At 44.4% G+C, this 21,606-nt stretch overlaps 1 protein-coding gene across 2 annotated transcripts in view; it reads left to right on the forward strand.

Moving 5' to 3' along the window:
- LOC147902770 (calcium-dependent lipid-binding family protein) overlaps positions 1-21,606 on the forward strand; it is a 227,504-nt gene that overhangs the window by 101,364 nt on the left and 104,534 nt on the right. For both annotated transcript variants that reach the window (XM_087373773.1, XM_087373775.1), the window contains exons 21-32: positions 2,247-2,356; positions 2,500-2,596; positions 3,391-3,489; positions 3,578-3,718; positions 3,892-3,957; positions 4,070-4,555; positions 4,780-5,106; positions 5,362-5,493; positions 5,801-5,914; positions 6,009-6,193; positions 6,311-6,419; positions 6,507-6,650. In XM_087373773.1, coding sequence (XP_087229899.1) covers positions 2,247-2,356; positions 2,500-2,596; positions 3,391-3,489; positions 3,578-3,718; positions 3,892-3,957; positions 4,070-4,555; positions 4,780-5,106; positions 5,362-5,493; positions 5,801-5,914; positions 6,009-6,193; positions 6,311-6,419; positions 6,507-6,650 — 2,010 coding nt within the window. The remainder of the gene's footprint in view (positions 1-2,246; positions 2,357-2,499; positions 2,597-3,390; positions 3,490-3,577; positions 3,719-3,891; positions 3,958-4,069; positions 4,556-4,779; positions 5,107-5,361; positions 5,494-5,800; positions 5,915-6,008; positions 6,194-6,310; positions 6,420-6,506; positions 6,651-21,606) is intronic.

Consider the following 21,606-nt stretch of genomic DNA (forward strand, 5'->3'; position numbering starts at 1 on the left):
TATATAAGGAGAGAGTCTCAGTCTCCTCTCCACAATCTCGAGGAGCTGGGATCTCATTCATAGTGAGTGCTTAGGTTTGTCCATCACACTCCCGTCTCAGGAAGTTGATATGGAAGCTACTGAAATCCAGTAGGAGTGTGTGGCTACCTGTTGAAGTTGTGGAGCTTCTATTCAGCCTGTTTAGACAGCGTGTATCGTTAATTTCTCTCACATGGTATGAGAACAAGGGAGCTCATTTGAGAGATGTTGAGGAGAATATCCATGAGGCTTGCTAGGGTTGGCTAAGATTCCCAGTTCATGTCACACCACCCCTCGATCATGCTTGAGGGAGAGCCCTAGCCAATGGGGATAGGTGCCACATTGCTGCTGCTAGGTCTAGGGAGGCTGGGAGGAAGGGCGACGCGTAGGAGGCTGTAGAAGGAGAATGAATGGGGAAATGGAGGGCTGAGAGTTTTCTGTACAGAAAATACAGGCTAGGCTTTTGGGCCACCAAGAAGAGGTAGAAAAGGCCAAGAGGGCCATGGTAGGGGAGCAAAGAGGGCAAAGAGGGGCAGCAGGGCTGGGTGAGCAGCATGATATAAAGAAAGAAAGAAAGTTTATTAAAGTTTTTGAAAGACTGAAGGGTCTACGAGACTGAAGAAAACCAAATACAATAAAAGCCAAGCGATAGATCCACTCAAGCGGTCATCCAATTTCAAGGAAGATGTCTGAGATGAGCATAACACGTAGAAAAGTACACCATGAGGTTTGTGGAATGGCGTGCACAGCTTATGGGCCATGGGAGATTAGCAACTGTCAAAGTTAAGCCAGCTACTCCTATCAAGTTAAGCTCAATTTCAAAGGAACTAAGGAAGAAGATTCGTACAGTCATTTGTAGAACTTTCTGTGAGTCTGTCACACAAATGGTGCTGTGACACTGTTCATACTTTGATAGCCATTTGGGCTAGCATGCAGGGCCCTTCATGGGCAGCCTCTTCTAGGAGGACTGTATTCCTACGAGTTTGGAGGGGTTTGCCCTTTTTCTCGCAGGGTTGTACAGCATTGAGATGGCACTATCAGCCCCAATCCTTTCTTTTTGGCTTTTGAGCTTTTCATGCATTGCATGGTGTATCCCGTATGGAGCTTGCTCTAACGGTTTTCTTTAATACCTAATAGAAGTCTCTTTTTGCCCCAAAAACAAAAAAAGTTGCTGTGACGAAGGAAGAGTGTATGAACTACTTTGCTTGCACTCTGACACTAAGAATAGCGTCGTCAGTCTCCCTAAGTCAAAGAATGAGGTGTACAGCAAGCAATCATAGATTCCGTCTTCACAAGAGAGAGGAGTAAGTGGAGGCCATAGGAGCCCATCCTCCAAAGACATCAGACCTAGAAGTGGCAAAGTCACATCCGATCTGAGACACCCTCACTGCAATGTGACAGCTTCACGCTCACCTCACAATGCCGACAGATTTACCCCAGAGAGAGGAGCAATGGACAACAGCAGCATATCTCTAACCTGTTCCAGGGACACCATGACGCCCAGTGAGACCCCAATCAATGGCCGTAACCTAACCTGCCGCGCTTGAAATTCCCACCACCTTTCTCTCTTTGTGTTTTCTATCTGCCAGTTTCGAGCGCAGAGGCGAGTTGAGACCAGGAGGGCCCATTGGAACCTAATCAAAGGACTCAAAGGACCTTGACCAGAGGCCACAAGGGACACGATGCAATCGGAATCCAAAGAGCATGACACGATAGACTCGTCATTGTGTTCCCCCGCACATGAGGACCACAAATATCTCTACAAAGGTCAAGCAAAGCATAGGTCCAGGTAGTCAATGATTTGGCTCCTAAAAAACTTGGTCAAAAAAGCTGTGGTATAGACCTTGGTTGTCATATGACTTGGGGCGTCTCAGCACTATATGCTTCTCTTTCTTTGTCTTATGCAGGTCGCATAAAGTGCATAGTTTCAGATTTTGTTGATGGTATCGTGTTGATCGGCGGAGGGAGTATCAATAACATGATGTGCTCTCTCTTTTTGTTCTGATGGATATTTGCCAGGCCCTGTATGAGATGTGATGGCTTGTGACGGTGTGGCTGGGATTCCGTGGTGGGGGAATGCTTTGTCTTGTTTTCTTTTTTATTGTGATCTGAAGCAGCTTCTTGGAATCCTCTAGTTTTTCTCCAGATATTAGGTTATAGAACTTGTTGTTTTTAACTGCTCTCTTATCTTCTAGTTCACTAGCATAGTAAGAGTCAGTATTGTGCAGGGTCTTGGCAATGCAGTGGCAGAGTGGCAGCCATGCTGGGTCGTCTTATCCGGATCATATTTGTATATATTGGAGTCTGCAAATGCACAAACATACCTGCGCTGCTGCAGGTATGTGGGTGCTAACCTTGATAAACTTTGTATGTGGGCATGGCCATTGTGCTTGTAAGAAAAATCTCCATGCTTCGATAGATTAGGAAACAAGTTATTTTCAGTATTTGATTGATCACATATGTTTGTTTATCTCTTGGCAGCATGAATGGAAAGCAGGTTTTGGGAGTTCCTTCCTCTAACATCGGTGGCTCCGAATTTGTATTGGCTGTTTGCACTCGAGGGATGGAATTGCAGAAGGCAAGTTTTGGTTTTATTTTGTTGATATGGCTGCAGTGGATCTGATTGTTCAGGCACACCTGAAAGGAAATATTCAGCTTGTTTCAAGTGGAACATGCTCATGAATGAAAAACTTTTCATAAAACTATTGCTAGGGGAGCTAGCACGAGGATCATCCGGTCCCTCTTGAACTCATCATATGCATTAAAATGTTACTATTTCCCCAAATCTGCAAGTTGCTTTATACTTTGAGTAACTTCCGGTTCTAGACCAGGGACCTTCCTCCTTGCTTAGATATCTTAGCTTGTCTGTATGCCCTTCCTTGTGTTGATTAAAGGCATAATCTTCTTTTCTATCTTTTCAAATGCAATTCTCAAGTATTTAAGGATAGATGCTTTGTGATGGGGGCATGACAAGTCTCTAAATTTGTATTGGTGCTTTGTATGATGCCTTCCGGTTATAGACCAGGGACTTTCCTCCTTGCTTAGATATCTTAGCTCGTCTGTATGCCCTTCCTTGTGTTGATTAAAGGCAGAATCTTATTTTCTATCTTTTCAAATGCAACTCTCAAGTATTTAAGGATAGATGTTTTGTGATGGGGGCATGACAAGTCTCTAAATTTGTATTGGTGCTTTGTATGATGCCATACCTGTCTTAGCTTTAGATCTCGATTGTAACTTTTGAGTGTGTTATCTCACATCATTCCATCAATTTATTTATTTGTTGTTCATCAAATAGATCTTGTATGCCCTTGTCTAACAGACAAAAGTGTCTATGACAGAAGTGTATATCCATATGGCATCTTTTTCTTGCAGGGCCTGGAATCGTCCAACACAGTTATCATGCAATGCAAAGATGAGGAATGCAAGGCAATGTGGCTAAAGTCTCTTACTGTGTCAGTTTATAAAGCATCTGTGAGTCTGGAAAGATTTTGTTTTGAACTCAAGTTTATGGTTTGAGGTCCTTGGAGCATTCAATGAACTAATCTTGGAAGGTTTGCAGCCCCCTATGTCTCTTGCTTTACCGGAGGGGCTTATTGGTGATGTTGAAGATGTGCCTACTAGATCAGTTGATTTTCTGGGACAGCCAGTTCTTTTTATGACAGGAACGCTCCAAGAGTTACAGCTATCTGTCTATGCAAAGGTATGACGTCTTATTCTTAAATTTGTATCTATCAAGACTTGTATGTGGAGATTATTTAGTACCAAAATTTTTTGAGACAAATAAAGATTGAAAAGTCAATGCTACTGCTAATAGGAAATAGCATTGTTGACTGTACAACTTTCTTCTTTTTCTATTTGTTGGGATGCATCCAGATGGAATTAAATGCGTTGGAAGATAAAGAGTCCCTTATTCTGAACTTACAAGCTGGTGGTGGAAGGGTAGGATTTCATGTGAACATTTTGTATTTGCTATGATTAGAATCAATGGTGTTTGTTGCCCGACTTCAATGACTGGACTTTGTTGCCTGACTTTAATGACTGGACTTGGCAGGTTAATGTGCTGCAACGACAATACGATCTGACAGTGGGGATGAACCTGCACTATCTTAAAATCGAGGATAAGCTTCAAGGCTATATAGCTCCATCATGCCGGTACATAGCACGTTCTGTGCTTAATAAAGCCTTTTTAGGACCATCCGCCGAAGAGTTTCCTGATGAGGTGGCAAAAGTGGAGAACAAATTCAAAGACGAAGATGAGTCTTTTAAAGATGCTTTGGCAGAATTTGGAGGTTCTGCAGATTTGAATTCATCATCTGGGGGCTACCCAAAGGCGGTTGAGAACCCAATGCCTAATCAACTTTCCTCTGGTTTAGAGAGTAACTTCTCAGCATTGGGGCTTGAGCCTTTTGATATCTCAGCTGACGAGTGTCTAATGGACAAGATCTTTGAATCAGGAGGTGAACTCAAAAATTTTGTGAGCATGCATTTCATTATGAGGCAGTTTGAATCTCCAGATTATGATGGGAGGGATGTACAGGTAAGCTTAAGCTGGGACTTATTGTTTTTCTAATTTTTAAAATGATCATTCTGTGGGTGAAGAAAAAGAAGTAACAAAACTTAAAAACAAAATAAGAAATTGCAGCTATATACCTGAAGATACAAGTGGAAGATGCTTACCCATAAGGGCTGATTTTTGTACCTTCTATGTAAAAAGCACAAGACATATATAATATGTCTGATCGAATCTTCTGATTGCAACAGATGAGTATTTGTATGGCTACACTGGAATTCTTCTGTAACAGGCCAACTGTGGTTGCATTGATCAACTTTGGGACAGAGATTAGTGAAATTGTTGAGTCGCAGCAGGTCTTGGGATCTCCTGCTAATAATGAAACAACTTCAGCTTCATCCAACACTCTGGAGTCATCTGCAGACCGGATAATAGTAAAAGGTTTACTAGGTCAAGGGAAATCTAGAATTGTATTTGAACTGAAGATGAACGTGGACAGTGTACGAATATTTCTCAATAAAGAAGATGGATCCCAACTTGCGATGTTAGATCAAGAAAGGTTTCAAATGGATCTCAAGGTAATAGCTGTTCCAATAGTGACTAAATTTGTGGTACTCATTCTGGTGCACTTAGGAAAGGTTTTTTGATAGATATGTTGGATGAAGTTTAAATCAGCTTCTATTGCCTGTGCTTGTCATGGTTGCCAGGTGTTCTCTTTAGAGGGTCATGGCTGAGTGAAGATACTATGTAGAGATACCAGTACATGATCACATTTTGTAGAGCTGACATGCTGAACTCAAGTCAATGTGCTTTTCTGTCACTACCTTGTACAGGTTTTTCCAGGGTCGTTTATTATATCTGGGACTCTAGGGAATCTCCGAATTTGTGACATGTCGCTTGGGCTAGAGCATTACTGGGGTTGGATGTGTGATATCCGTAATCCTGGTTGTGACTCTCTTGTCAAGGTATGATACAGACATTGGATTCCTGTTGGCATTGTCTCATATTGCATTAGTGTTCAGGGAAAGTCAAAACTGCCTTTTCCACTGTATAGGATGACGCAGAGCTGATGTTCAATTTCAAATAGATAATTGAGGTTATTTCATATTTTATGGTTTATTACTTCAGCATACAATTGAGCCACCAGAAGAGAATTAGGGAAGAGTAAGAGCTTTTTTTTTGTATTGCTCCTATCATTACCCCTGTGAACGTATCTGGTGTGCTTTGGATTAAAACATCAATTGTCTTAGATGCCGCTATTGTTTATCGCAGTTGGAGTTCCAATCCTACAATGTGGATGAGGATGACTACCAAGGTTATGATTACAGTCTTGATGGGAGACTTTCTGCCGTACGCATTGTTTTCTTGTATAGATTTATTCAAGAGGTGGGTTAGGACTCTGAATTTCCAAAACTTTAAGAAACGTGCTTGTTTTTCGTGTTATAAACAAAATGGCCTAATAAATTTGTCTACTTTGTAGATAATGTCATATTTTACCGCCCTTGCTACACCACATGCACAACAAGTTACTCGTGTTGTGGATAAAGTTGGTGGAATTGAGAGGCTTGTACCACAGTCTGACATTGATGGAGCACCAGCATTGAAGCTGAATATTTCCTTGGAAACACCCATCATAATAATGCCCCGATGCTCAGCAAGCAAAGAGTATGCACTTCTGAAGCATGGTTTTGAAATTATGTTGTATTTGTTAGAAGTCCCAATATCTGGTTTACTATTTGTGGGCTCTCTCTCAAAGAGATACTGAAGCCACTGGATTGTCAGATTTATGCAGTTGGATCTTGGCTACCTCAAAATATCTAATAGGTTTGAGTGGCATGGTGGGTCAAAAGCTGATGCTTCTGCTATACATCTTGACATACTTTCAGCTGAGGTAATTTAATCATGTCCAATGCTAGCTTCATGAGGGATGGTGACCCTAAATCAGTTCGATCAAACTGAGATTCTTTATTTTGTCTAGATATCGGGCATCAATCTGGTTGTAGGCATAGGTGGAATGGAAGGGAAGTCGATGATACAAGAAGTTCGAGGGCTTCATGTAAGAGTATGCCGGCCATTGAGGGACTTGTTCAGGACTGTACCTCAAGTGCAAGTTGATGTCGAGGTAAAGCTTTCTACCTTGCCCTTGGCTCCCTTACCTCTTGTGTCGTCACTGTGTGGATGTTGTCACAAGCATTGATAAAGATGGTATGAGAAAGCTGCGAAAAACTTGGGTCTTAAGGAAACTAGAAAAATATGATTATGGAACTTAGGAGCTAGTGTAGATATATGTATACATATATGTTATATTGTGTGTGTGTGCAACAATATTTCTTTGATTGCTTGCAGACTCGACACATAGATCATGATGTATATTTGGCATATATAGAGATTTTCAGCTGATGTATTTTACAGTGCCTCGTTTTGAGGTGGCTATTCTTGTCATATAAACAATCCTGGCTTTCGCTAAAAAAGTGTCATAAAAATGTTGGGTGCGGGAAGCAATGGAAATGGAGTGGAATGCAAGGGAGCAAACAACAAGCTGAAGCAAACGTGAGTACTCGCAAATGGATAATGAGAAAGTACAAGGGGGTGGCCTATATGGCCCTGAAGTCAACCATATGGTTGACCAAAGAAGTCAACCTAAGGGTTGGCTGAGTCCTAAGACTAGCCTGCAAGGCCATACTAGGGTTAAGTGCTAACAAATCCCCCTCCATGGTATGGCTGAAGTATCCTGGATACATCTCAGGTATACCTGAAAACTAGTTGCACCTGTTCGTCCAAGATGGATGTAACAACCTATGATAGTACAGGGAGATTAACATCACGTAACGAATTGTTGCAAGTGTAAGGCATGTCGAAAAGCCTCAAACTTGGCCCGTGGTAGAGCCTTCGTGAAGAGATCTGCTAAGTTGTCCTCCATGGGAACATAGGACAATTGTATGTCTCCAGCTGACAGTTACTCTCGAACATAATGATAATGAGCCTCAATGTGCTTTGTGCGCGCATGAAACACTGGCTTTCTCGCAACAGCCAAAGCACTCTGGTTGTGAGTGTAGATGGTAGTAGAAGCTGGCTGGCTGATGCCAAGATTTGCAAGTAGCTTATGGAGCCAGACACTCGCTACCGTAGCTGTGAAGACTGCCCCGTATTCTGCGTCACAACTAGAAGTAGCAATTGTAGGCTGCTTTTTGCTGAACCATGAAATGCATGAAGAGCCAAGCATGAAACAGTTGCCACTGAGAGACACTCTGGTGTCGTAACAACCTGTCGAGTCACTGTCTGTGAAAGCATGCTAGACTGGTGGAGACTCATCACCATAGAACATGCATGCAAGACTAGTGGAGACTCATCACCATAGAACAGTACCAAATTTTGTGTGGCCTTCAAGTACGGAAGACCCGCTTTCTCTGCTTGCGAATGCTGTGTCCTAGGCATGTGCATGTACCTGCTCAGCTGGGAGACGGCATACTGAAGATCAGGCCGGTAAATAAATAAGGCAGCCCACAGCCTGCTGATAAAGGGTGGCATGAAAGGGTTCACTCCCATCCGCGGAGGAGAAACAAAAGCCAGGCTCCAATGGTGTTAGAAACTGGCTTGCAATCTTCAAACTGGAAGCAGTCTAAGAGCTGTCCAATGTCCTTGGACTGACTCATCACTATACCCCCCTCAACATATGCAAACTGGATGCCCAAGTAATAGTGCAACTGGCCCTTGTCTGTTATTGCAAATGATTTCTGCAAATCAGCTTTTGGTGCGTTGAAGCTACAATTGGAGCTACATGTAGATCTTGTAGGAGCATTGAAGGTGTTACAGAGTGATGTCTGCCTTCACTGCTAGAGCAGGTCGATTCGGTCATTTGTTGAAGCTAGAGTCGAGACTTGGGCTGAGTCACCTTCATCTGCAGGTGAATTAGGAGCCATTTGGGTTCATTCTGCAATTTTGTCCATATCTGGCCTAGTGACAAGCATGCCATCCACATAAAGAATGAGAATTACAGATCCCACAACACTCTTTTGGACATAAAGAGTTGCTTCTGTATGGCTGTTCTGAAAGCCACGGGGTGTCAAATGTGCAGGTATCTTGGCATAGGGCCCTTTTGAGCCAGCAAACCTGATTTTCATAACCGTTTTTCTGAAAGCTAGGAGCTTGAGTGACATAGACCTCTTCCTGTAAATCACCATGAAGGAAGGCGGTCTTAATGTCCAACTGATGCACCTCCCAATGTTTGTGGGATGCAAGAGCAATGACTCAACGACTGGTCCTGGTGGGCTTAACATTTCGCACCAAGGCTAGCTTTGTAGCGATCAACACTGCCATCAGCTTTGCGCTTCAATTTGTAAACCCACTTTGTGCCGATGGCACGCTTGCCTGCAGGCAAATCACAGAAGTCCCTTGTGCCATTTGCTTGAATGGAATCAAGTCCAGCTCTTATGGCGTGCATCCATTCATGACTTTGCATCGTGGTGACATAGAGGCTCCTCATTACAGGCAGTGGCAATCAAAGATACAACCAAAAAATTGCCTTGCATCTGTTTGTGCGCACCTCTAGTGCGGGCATGCAAAGGCTCAGCCTGCTTGCTGTCCCTGAGGGTATTCAAAAGCCAATGAGGGACTGATTTTTGCAGTCTCATGACAGCCCTCTCTACTTGAACTGCTTGCTCGATAGCATGGCCATCTGGCAGTGGAAAATCAAGCTGAGCAGGAGCAACGGGAGGAGGATTGGAGCTACTAGAAGCATGTGGCATGGTCAGTGTAACCAGAAAACACGTTTCAGGTAGTAGAAACGTGAAAAAACGTATCTAAGAAACATGCGAAACGTGGAACGTTTTTTAAAATATAATTTATATAAAATACACTATTTTATAATTTATATAAAATACACTAATTTTACACGTTTCCAGACGAAATGCTTGTTAAGATCTCGAAACGTTTCTTATGACACTGGGCATGGTGCTCTGCACTATGAAAGGCGTAATAGAATCAAGCACATCCGAGGCTTCCATTGAAGGCTGTGTTTTACAGTCCAGCCAAGGTAAAGGGGCATGCTCAGCAAAAACCACGTCCCTACTGACAATCACCTTGCTTGTGCTAGGCTGAAACAACTTGTAACCTTTGCTTTGTGAGCTGTAGCCAAATAAGTTGCATTTGACAGCCTTATCATCAAGCTTATGCCTCAACTGAGAGACATGCACATACGCTAGGGACCCAAACACCCGCATGTACACTAATTTTACACGTTTCTAGACGAAATGCTTGTTAAGATCTCGAAACGTTTCTTATGACATTGGGCATGGTGCTCTGCACTATGAAAGGCGTAATAGAATCAAACACATCCGAGGCTTCCATTGAAGGCTGTGTTTTACAGTCCAGCCAAGGTAAAGGGGCATGCTCAGCAAAAACCACGTCCCTACTGACAATCACCTTGCTTGTGCTAGGCTGAAACAACTTGTAACCTTTGCTTTGTGAGCTGTTGCCAATGAAGATGCATTTGACAGCCTTATCATCAAGCTCATGCCTCAACTGAGAGACATGCACATACGCTAGGGACCCAAACACCCGCATGTGAGAAATGATCGGGTTATGACCTGTCCATGCTTCATAGGGAGTGATGGTCTTCAACGCCCGAGTGGGTGCTCGGTTGAGCACATTGTTGGCACACATAATTGAATATCTTCACCAAACTGTTGAAGTTGATGTTGGGGTAAAGGCACATTGCCACCCCTTTATTAAAGATATGACACCTATGACTGTCTTAAGACAGTCATAGGGGGGAAAAACCTAATCCTAATAAAACCTATGAGTTTGTGGTGTGGCTCATCACTTCACACCCGCATCTTTAGTGTCACTCCTCTCTCTCACTCTCTCCCTGTTGTTCTTCTCCCTCTTCCCTTCCCCCTTCAACTGGTATCAGAGCCAGCCTCACTCCCTCCCTACCCCTGCCTACCCCTCTCTCTACCCTTCCCCCTCCCCTCGGGCTTCGTGCCCTCAGCATTGCGCAGGCAGCGCGGGCCAGCGGGACAGCAAGGGCAACAGCCAGGGCGTAGCGCGGGCAGCTGCAGCGGTAGCGCAGCGCGGTCCAGGGGGACAGCGCGGGCAGGAGCGCAGGGCGGCGCCGAGCAGCGCCAGCAGCAGCTAGCTGCTACAGCCTCCGGGCTTCGTACAGGGCGGCGCGCAGGCGCGCGCGTGTACGGCCGTACGGCCGTCCGTACTGTACGGACGCCGCCGTACGTACAGGGAGCAGCGTCAGGAACTTCTTCGACAGGGAGCTGCATCAGGGAAGAGCATTTCGAAAATTTTTTTTTTCTCTCTCTATTCTGGGATTTCGTACCCTGCACAGGTACACAGGTACAGTGCTGCCAGTACATAGGTATAGCAAGTACATCATTTTTTTTCTTTGGGGAAAGAAGGCAAAGAGAGAGCATTCCCGGCTGTTCAGTCCTTCAAACTGTGTTTTTTTTTTGGAGGTACAGCAAGTACATCTTGTCCCTCGTGCTTGAGGTGACTAGTACCACAGTGTGTGGTGGTTGCACAGTTATCTTGTTTCGGGAAGGTAATGCCTTGATTTTGCTGAGGATTTTTATGCTTTTGCTGAGTGCAAATCTCAGCTTTTGGGTGACATTTTCAAAGGGCTTTTGCCTGGAAGCTTATGCAGTGTATGCCTTGAGGCAGTGTGGAGCCAGGGAGTCCACATTGGTCTTGTTTCCGCAGTGTATTCAGTGACATTTCTACAGGTAACATTTTGTGTACGACACCTTGGAAAATCTCAGTTGAGCCACGTTTGGCCAGGGCGCATCGAGTTTACTCGGTCCCTAACTGTCCATCGTTGACAGTGCTCAAAAGATTTTCTCTTCAGTGTTTGTACGTTGGGATCTGTGTTGTTATTGTGTACACAGGGCTGTTTATGCATTGCATTGTCAGGTGAAAGTGCCAGGAGAGCGCTGTATTTTTCTTTGCTACCTCAGTGTTGAGGTGTTTTTCACTTGGTACAGGTGTTAAATCAAGGGGCTTTTGCCCAGATTTTGCTTGAGAGCACTTGGGTTACTGTCAGAGATCTTCAGATGCCTTTTATCCCCTTGGCAGAAGGGTGATTGCTTGGGATTTATCCCATTTTCTGTTGCAGGTTTGTGACAGGCTGAAGTGTCTGGAGCCTCTTTTTCAGTGAACAAAACAGTGTATGCCAAGTGGTTTATGCATATTAAATCAGTGCAATACCTCATCTGAGGTGGGAGAAGTGATCAGGACAGCAGTGTTTTGTGCTTTGTCAGCTGATGATGCACTGTTAAAGCACTTGTGGAGCAGCTGCAGCATTCTGAAATTACTGTTTTTATGCCTATTTGAGCACGGTACAGTGTGTCAGAAGGTACAGTAACTGGAGGGAATTTTCTGTTTTGCTGCAGATTTTCTGACAGTAAAAACAGCACTATTGTGAGTGCTCCTGGCTCTTGATAGAGCAAGTTTTTTTTTCTGAGAAATCAGAATTTTATTCAGTCCTTTTTTAACTTACAGGGAGTCAGGTACTTTCCTTATGTGATATGGCATCAGGGGGAAGTGAATCATCAATTCTAAACATAAAGAAATTGGAAGGGGCACACAATTATGCATTATGGGCAGAACAGTGTTTGAATGTACTTCTGCCTAAGAAGATTTCTAAGCCCATAAGGGTGAAGGGTGTCAAGCCATCTGGGATGTCAGATGATGAATGGGAGGAGCTAGATTTGTCCGCGAGGGCTGCTATCATGCTTACTCTCAGTGATTCTCTTGTGTACAATGTTCAGGCTGAAAAGACCTCTTATGGTGTATGGCAGAGGCTAGCAGAGTTGTATGCCCAAAAGAGTTCAGCCAGTAAGGTGTATTGGTTGAAGAAGCTGGTTGATCTTCGCATGAAGGAAGGTACAGCTATGACCTCACACTTGAGTGAGTTCAATGTCATCTTTACACAGCTGATTGCACAGGGGTTGAACCTTGATGAGGAGTTCAAGGCTACTTTCTTGTTGTGTACCCTTCCTGAGAGTTGGGACACTTTCAAGACCACCTTGTCTGATTCAAATGTCACTCTTATATATGCTGATGTAGAGAGCTCTCTCCTCATGGAGGAGATGAGCAGGAAAAATAATGCGGGCAGCAAGTCTTCAAATGCTTTGCAGGTACAGGAAAGAGGCAGGACTCAGCAGAAGGGGAGATCTGCTAGTAAGTCCAAATCCCGCAGTCAGTCCCGTGGTAAAAAGGATATTGAATGCTTTTATTGTGGCAAGAAGGGACATGTGAAGTCTAAGTGCTTCAAGTTTATACGGGATCAGAAAGCCAAGAAGGCTGAAGCAAAGGATGCAGGCAGTGGAAGCAAAGGCAAAGGCAAGGCCAAGGTAGATGACTTGGATGCAGTGAATGTTGCAGCAGAGGACATTGACAGTGACAGACATGATGTTTTATGCTCTTCTGGTGTAATTGCACATACTTTGGTTATTGATGGCCATGACATGCACACCTGGCTCTTAGATTCAGGTGCTTCTTTTCATGTTACTCCTCATAGGGAGTGGTTTACTTCCTACACAGGTACTCATGGAGTTGTTCACCTTGGGAACAACTATGCATGTCAGATTGCAGGGATTGGCAGTATACAGATAGTATTCCCTGATGGACGCACATTTATGCTTGATGGTGTTCGCCATGTGCCGCAAATCAAGAAAAATCTGATTAGCACTGGCTTATTGGATGATAGTGGTTACCACACCACATTTGGGGATTCCAAATGGGTGATTACTGATGGCCAGGTTGTAGTGGCTGAGGGTTTTAAGAGTGATACCTTGTACCCTCTTTATGTTTCCAGTGTAGGTAATCATGTTGTTGCTACAACTGAGCTGCCAAAGATTTCATTGTGGCATAGCCGGTTGGGACACATGTCCGTTAAAGGAATGCAAGAACTGTCACGTTTGGGTTATTTGCTATCTCTTTCATTTTCAGATTTGCCTACTTGTGATCATATTTGGCAAGCATTCTATGACTCCTCATAAGAGGAGAACTCCCCAAAATAGAGCACCGCTTGATCTAGTGCACACTGATTTGTGTGAAATGCCACAGTTATCACTAAGGGGTGCAAAGTATTTCATTACTTTTATTGATGATGCCACACGCAAACTGTGGGTCTATTTCTTGAAGCATAAGAGCGATGCCTTAGATGCTTTCAAGAAGTTTGTCGCTCAGGTTGAAAATCGGACAGGTCGTAGGCTGAAATGCCTCAGATCCGATAATGGGGGTGAGTATGTGTCACATGCTTTTGTGCAGTTTTGCGAAGCTAAGGGCATTAAACAGGAACTCACAGCCCCTCATAATGCATTTAAAAATGGTGTAAGTGAGCGGATGAATCGAACTATTCAGGAGAAAGTTCGATGTATGTTGTCTTATGCTGCATTGCCCCATGGCTTTTGGGTAGAAGCCGTGCAAACAGCAGTTCACATTATTAACAGGTCGCCAAACAAGGCTTTGGAGTTGAAAGTGCCAGAGGAGGTGTGGTCTGGCAAGCCACCCTCATATAAGCACTTACGTGTGTTTGGCTGCGAGTGCTTTGCTCATGTACGCAAAGAACTGCGCACCAAACTGGAGCCAAAGTCTTTCAGATGCATCTTTATGGGTTATGGTGACGAAGGTGAAATGGGGTACAGGTTATGGGATCCCGTCAAACGGAAGATTATACGCAGCAATGATGTCATCTTTAAAGAGGATAGTGTACACAAAGAACCCGTGCAACCTGTGGAATACAGGAGGGTTGTTTATGATGATGTCGGACAGCAAAGAATGCCCATTAATATGCAGCAGCAGGCTGCTGCAGATAACCCTGTTCAAGAGGGTATACAGGCTGAAAATCAGCCAGATAATTCTGCCAATGATGCACCACAGGATATGCCAGCAAATGGGGCTGTAGAACAGCCAAATATGGTGGTACAGCCACCGTCATGCCTGACGAACAGGCTGGACAGCAGCATAATCCGGAACATTTTGTTAGGAGGAGCACCCGTGTACAACGGCCTCCTGACAGGTTTGTCCCAGGAGCCAATAATGTGGCTGATTTTATTATGCTGACAGATTGTGGTGAGCCTTCCAGCTTCAAGGAAGCTATGGGAAGAACAGAGAAAAGGAAGTGGGAGAAAGCCATGCAGTCAGAAATGGACTCCCTACTTCCAAATGATACATGGGACTTGGTGCAGCTACCTGCAGGCAGAAAGGTTTTGCCATGCAAGTGGGTTTACAAAGTCAAAGTGGATTCAAATGCTTTAACGAGGTATAAGGCCAGATTGGTTGCCAAGGGATTTAAGCAGGAGAAGGGCATTGATTTTGATGAGATCTTTTCCCCTGTAGTCAAGATGACTACTTTGAGAGCAGTGTTAGCTCTTGTTGCTCATGAGGACATGGATTTATGTCAGATGGATGTGAAGACTGCTTTTCTTCACGGAGATCTCCATGATGAGATCTATATGAGTCAGCCAGAGGGATATGCTGTTAAAGGGAAAGAGCAGCTTGTGTGTAAGCTTTGTGTGTAAGCTCAAGAGGAGCTTGTATGGACTCAAGCAGGCACCAAGAGAATGGTACAAGAAGTTTGATGCCTTCATGCAGTCCCAAGGGTATCATAGGTGTGAGACCGATCATTGCTTGTACACCAAACGGGCAAAGGATGGCAGTTTGATGCTACTCATTCTATATGTGGATGACATGCTGATTGCCAGTAAATCTCAGCAGGAGATTAGTACTTTGAAGAAACAACTGCATAAGTCTTTTGACATGAAAGACTTGGGTGATGCAAATCATATTCTTGGCATGCGGATTACTCGTGACAGGTCCAAGAGACTTTTGTTTGTGTCACAGAAAGAGTACATTGACAAAGTACTGCAGAGGTTTAAAATGGAGGGGGGGAAGTCTATTAGTACCCCGCTGCCTCCACATTTAAAACTCAGCAATAAGGACAGCCCCAGATCAGATGATGATAAGGCTGAAATGGCCAAAGTTCCGTATGCATCTGCAGTTGGTTCTTTGATGTATGCCATGGTTGCCACTCGTCCGGATATTGCTTTTGCGGTGGGAGTCATCAGCAGGTATATGGCAAATCCAGGCGTGCGGCACTGGGAAGCAGTGAAAGGTGTCTTGAGGTATCTCAAGGGTACCAAAGACTTGTCCATATGCTATGGTAGGCAGGATGCATTGGTGCATGGTTTTACAGATTCAGACTATGCAGGGAATGCAGATAACCGGAAGTCTACTACCGGTTATATTTTCACATTTGCAGGAGGTGCTATATCATGGGTGTCTCGGTTGCAGAAATGCGTTGCACTGTCAACTACTGAAGCTGAATATGTTGCAGCCACTGAGGCTTGCAAGGAAGCAATATGGCTTACTCGGCTGGTGGGAGATTCGGGCATTACAGGAGATATGCCAGTCTTGCATTGTGATAGTCAGAGTGCTATCATGTTAGCAAAGAATCCGGTCTTTCAACAAAAGACCAAGCACATAGATGTGAAATATCATTTCATCAGGGAGGTACTGGAAGACAAGCGACTTGAGCTTGTGAAAGTGCATACTGATGATAATCCTGCAGATTTGCTCACTAAGAGCTTGCCTACAGAGCGGTTTGCACATTGCCACCCCTTTATTAAAGATATGACACCTATGACTGTCTTAAGACAGTCATAGGGGGAAAAAAACCTAATCCTAATAAAACCTATGAGTTTGTGGTGTGGCTCATCACTTCACACCCGCATCTTTAGTGTCACTCCTCTCTCTCACTCTCTCCCTTTTGTTCTTCTCCCTCTTCCCTTCCCCCTTTAGTTGAGATGTCCTAATCTCTCATGCCATAGATGTGTATCATAAATGACAGATTCAGCCATGGCATTAGCTTCTATAGCTACCTGTTGTGCATGAACTCCCGTGGAGGCAAGAGCCTCCATCAACCGTTATGATGAAGCCCTCTTTCTCACCTACGCGCGCATGAGATCTGCTCTCCACGCTCTAGCCTACACCTCTCACCGGAATACGACCCGAGGACCTATGCTACACTTGTGAACATTTATGCTACAAATGAGCGACGACACGATTGTAGGTGACCAGAACTTGCACTTGGGAGATTTTTAAGATGATATAGCCCTCTATCAAGTGCTCGAGAAAGTACAATATAGTTGTCGTACCGATTATCATAAATGGCACAGTGATAACCATGAAAAAGAACTCTTAAGCCATGTGTGGAGATGGTTGAGATAGAAAACAGATTCTTTTTACTGTCCCCTTCATTTATCTTAACATTGTTAAGCTTCCTGCACAAATAAGCAACTTTGGCCTCATTGTGTATCTAATATAGACTAGCCAAAGTGTCCCATGCAGCCTTGGTTGTTTTGCAATGTGAGGTATAACAACTCTCTTGCAATTCATGGCAATCACTGCATGTGCTTGTGCATCTCTCTAATCCCAATGAATCTGTTCTTGTGTTGGAGGGTCAGCAGGAGGCATTGAGGGAGTAGTGGTGGATGAACCAGAACTGCCAGAAGTGGCTACGGTGGCACCAGGTGCCTGTGATGAAGAGACATGTCTCGTCTCCGATCTAGATACAATTCCCCAAAAGTTCTTGGACACCAACAGGTAGGACCACATGGGATAATTGATGCCATCAAGCTTTTCCTCAGCAGCAAGCATCCCAAAAGATTCACGGTTTGCCAATGCAAATGAAAATCCCCATAAAATAAAAGTGCTCTGCAAGTGTCATGGCCAAAGTGTCCCATGCAGCCTTGGCTGTTTTGCAAGACCGAATGTGAGGTATAACAACTCTCTTGCAATTCATGGCAATCAATACATGTGCATGTGCATCTTGCTGATCCCAATGAATCTGTTCTTGTGTTGGAGGGTCAGTAGCAGGCACTGAGGGAGTAGTGGTAGATGAACCAGAACTGCAAGAAGTGGTTGCGGTGGCACTAGGTGCCTGTGATGAAGAGACAGGTCTAGTCTCCGATCTAGATACAATTCTCCAAAAGTTCTTGGACTCCAACAGGTGGCGCACCAAGTAGGACCACATGGGATAATTGATGCCATTAAGCTTGTCCTCAGCAACAAGCATTCCAAAAAGATTCATGGTTTGCCAATGCAAATGAAAATCCCCAAAAAATAAAAGTGCTGTGCAAGTGTCATAGCCTCAAGGCCACAATGCAAAGAGCTGGCTGCCCAAGTATCTGACTACTTGTTGCAAATGTCAAACTAAAATGACAACAAATGTTTGCAAGTGTCAATGCCAACATGGCTGCTCAAACATTGAGCAAAATGCACAAGCTGTTCCCAAAATGACCTGCAAGAAAATGTCGATCCAATCAAAGGACCCCCCCTGCAAATAGCTTTCCCGCAAATGACCATCCCAAATCAAAGGGCAAATCTTTGCAAATTTGTCCAATTCAAATCTGAGCTGAATTTGTCCCAAATGGTGGTTGAATGCCACAAATGTCGAAGGACAAATAGCCCAAATCAAAGGGTAAATGCAAATAGAACTCAAATTTGGTTGTGTCAAGAAAAGAATGCTGCAAATATCAGCAAATCTGGCAAAAGCCCCAAATTTGGAGAGGGCAATTATGCCAAAAAGAGGGCAAATAAGCTGTAATTTTGCAAATGGGACCAAATCGGCTGCAATTTCTTGCCATTATCACTGAAAAAACCCCAATTTCATATCAGAGCAGCCAAATGTCACTGCGATTCAGCAAATGTGATAAAATAACTTGCAAATCTGAAAATATCGGCAATCTGTCTGCAATAGATCCAAAATCCCCAACATCGGAGTTGAAATGGAGTCAAAATAGGGCAAATACTGCAAATGCCCCAAAATGTGACCAAAAGGGGCAAATGCCATTGCAAAATCTGCAGATGTGACACAAAAGCCTCAATTTCTAGAGCAAAATCACTTCAATGTCACTACAATGTGTGCAAATGTGACATAAAAGAGGGTGAAAATCTTCAAATCCAATTGTACCAGGTAGATCTGAGTCATGAGGGAGCAAATCCCAGCAAAATGGTGCTAGAGCAAGGTGAAGCAGTTGGAGGAAGGCCCTAATGACTGAAAACTTTCGAGATCTAAGAAAAAACCTCAAGAAACAGCCCCAAAATGCTCGAAATCAACTTTTGATAGGTCGTACGGATTCCTGGCAGCGTCACGCATGTGTCCATATAGGTCCTTATGGCCGTATGGACATTTGTACAATTGTACGAACATTTTTTTGGGTGGCCAAAATGGTGCGGGACAAGGTGGTTTGTATGCGAGCAGCTTAGCAATTTCGAAAAACGTCGAAATCGGACCTCAAAAAGCCAAAAATCTGCCGCTGGACTGTTTTTCTGCTCCAAAACAGATTTCTGGCGACAAAATGAGGAACATGACTGAACTAGAGCAAAATAGCAGGTAGGAGCAATGGGAGAGCACGAGGGGAGGCATGTAGGAGCAAGAGAACCTGCTTTGATACCAATGTTGGGTGCGGGAAGCAATGGAAACGGAGTGGAATGCAAGGGAGCAAACAACAAGCTGAAGCAAACATGAGTATGTGCAAATGGATAATGAGAAAGTACAAAGGGGTGGCCTATATGGCCTCGTCAACCATATGGTTGGCCAAGGAAGTCAACCTAGGGGTTGACTGAGTCCTAAGACTAGCCTACAAGGCCATACCAAGGCTAAGTGCTAACAAAAAAAGTGTGCGCGCGCATGTCGATGGAGACGTTCGTTGAGGAGGCCTCCAAGTGGGTGGATGCTGTAAAGTGTGGGCCTACGAAGGCCACCATTTCAGCCACCCTACTTGAGGAGCAAGAGAGAGCCAGTAAGGCTCTCAAGATCAGGGTCCGTGGGGTTACACTTTTGCGATCTCGGTGGGTCTGACCTGGCGCAAGTCTCTCTTGCGGAGGTCATATCCAATCATTTCACATACTACGCACACACACTTTATGACATCCCTCATCAGCCTACAGACTGTGAGAGTTGAGAGAGCAGAATGCAAGAGTGAGCAAAACGTTTGAATAGATGAGTATTGAAAATACAAGAGAGTGTGAGGTTTTGTCTACGTAACAAAACCTTATCCTATTCACTAATTGGGGAAAAAACCTCAATGAGGGAAAAGTGCCCCTAACCTACTTATTACATTAAATTGGCCATTGCCTAGAATATACCAATAATTCTAACACCTCCCTGCAGTGCCAATGTGGTGTATAGGATAGTGATCAATCACCAAAAGGAGATACGTTCAGGGCATGCGAAATGCCTCAAACTTCTCACGTGGAAGTGCTTTGGTGAAGATGTATGCAACATTGTCATGTGTTGACACATAGATCATACTGATGTCCCTTGCATGCAACTTCTCTCTGCAAGTCACCCCCTGGGTAATAAATGATGTCTCAATCTGATTGAGACTTCCAGAGCATTGGAAGATCCACGATGTCTTCCACGTAAGCTTGGTGAAACCCTTCATTGGGGAACCACCTCAAGAGCCCACATTGGACGATGCACCTGAAGTAGAGGACATTGAGATCTTGTTGATCCCAGAGCAAACTATTATGCATAACTCCACTACGGGACGTCGAGGCACGACTCGCAAGATGTACCTTTTGAAGTTCAGAGGGCTCCCATCCACCGATGCCCAATGGGTGGACAGAGCTACATTTCAGGAGTGCCCTAAAATCCTGGATGCTTATGAGGAAGCATTTCAGTTGAGGACAACCGAATGAAAGACGGAGGGAATGTCATCCTGCTTCAACATGTATCCGCTTGCTTGGTACTATTTCTTTTTGTTTTTCAATAGTATGCTTATTAAGAAATGAAATATTTTCCTACTGTTCAGTTACGGACAATGGGGACTAGGTCTAGCATTTGAGGGTGGACCCCCTTGCTTGGGGTTATGGGCATTAGTGACCCACAAGAGTGATGGCCTCTCTTTGAGACGGACATCTAGAAACCCCACCTGAGTACCCAAACATGGGACCAATCAAATGCATAGATTGCATACTGACCTAAGAACCATTCAAGAGAATGTTCCCTGAGCTTTGGGTGTGGGCCTGGCAGCATGCCAAGAGTAATGGAGATACAAGATAAGACGACAAACAAATGAGCTCAGTATGGCTCAATTATGACCTTAGAGTACGTCAATAGATAGTCCAAGCTGTTAGGAACCTGTGGGTGCGATCAGAATTGAATTCTGACAACTTTGAAATTTTAGGGTTTTTGGGAGTGACATGTGGCAGCTGACACGTGGCAGACTACCACATGGAATCTGAGCTGGCAGGTCAGTCCACCTGTCCCACACATGTGGCAGCATGCATGGCAAGTGGCAGGGCATGCAGGCCAAGTGTCTGGCCCCAAATCTGGTAGATTTGGGGCAGGTTGTGGGCTGTCCTCTTTGGGACTGCAGCCCACCAAAAATCTGGGACAAGTGTCCACCTTCCATTCTAAGCTTGGGGGGGAGGAGCCTATAAAAGAAAGCCTCTCCCCTTCATTCCCTACATGAAAAATTTGTCACTTTTCTTCTCTCTCCTTTTGGTTGATGCAACAGAACCTCTCCAGCTCTTTGGGTGCAGCCAGCTTCTCCCCAGGCCACTCTCTCACCTCAGCAGCACTTTCTCTCTCTACAGCAGCACTTTCTCTCTCCACAGTTCCAGCCCTTCCTCTCCAGAAATCTGCCCCCTCTCAGCTCTTCTGGAACAGCAGCAGATCCTCTCTCCTTCTCCTAGCCTAGAGCAGCCACAGCCCCTTTCTTTCTCCTGCTGCAGTCTCTCTCTCTCTACTGCAGAATTTCTCTCTCTACTGTTCCAGCCCATTCCCCTTGCAGAAATCTGCCTTTCTGTGCACCTTTGGAACAGCAGCAGCTCCTCTCTTACATCCCCTCCCTTGATCAGTATTGGCACTCTCTCTACAGCTATCACTCCATAAAGGCTTTCTCTCTCTAATCTCAATAGAAAAACTTGGCCAAATAGCATCATATATAGAAATCTTTGTCATATATATATATAGCCACTACTTGAGCATGTCAAGCTCCATAAACTTCTCATTACTGTGAAACAAATTCAAGAAAACAATCCACTCTTATCCTTGC

This window comes from Dipteris shenzhenensis, chromosome 4, assembly GCF_047967505.1.
Source record: "Dipteris shenzhenensis isolate YYH24624 ecotype China chromosome 4, Dip_SZ_1.0, whole genome shotgun sequence".
NCBI lineage: Eukaryota > Viridiplantae > Streptophyta > Polypodiopsida > Gleicheniales > Dipteridaceae > Dipteris > Dipteris shenzhenensis.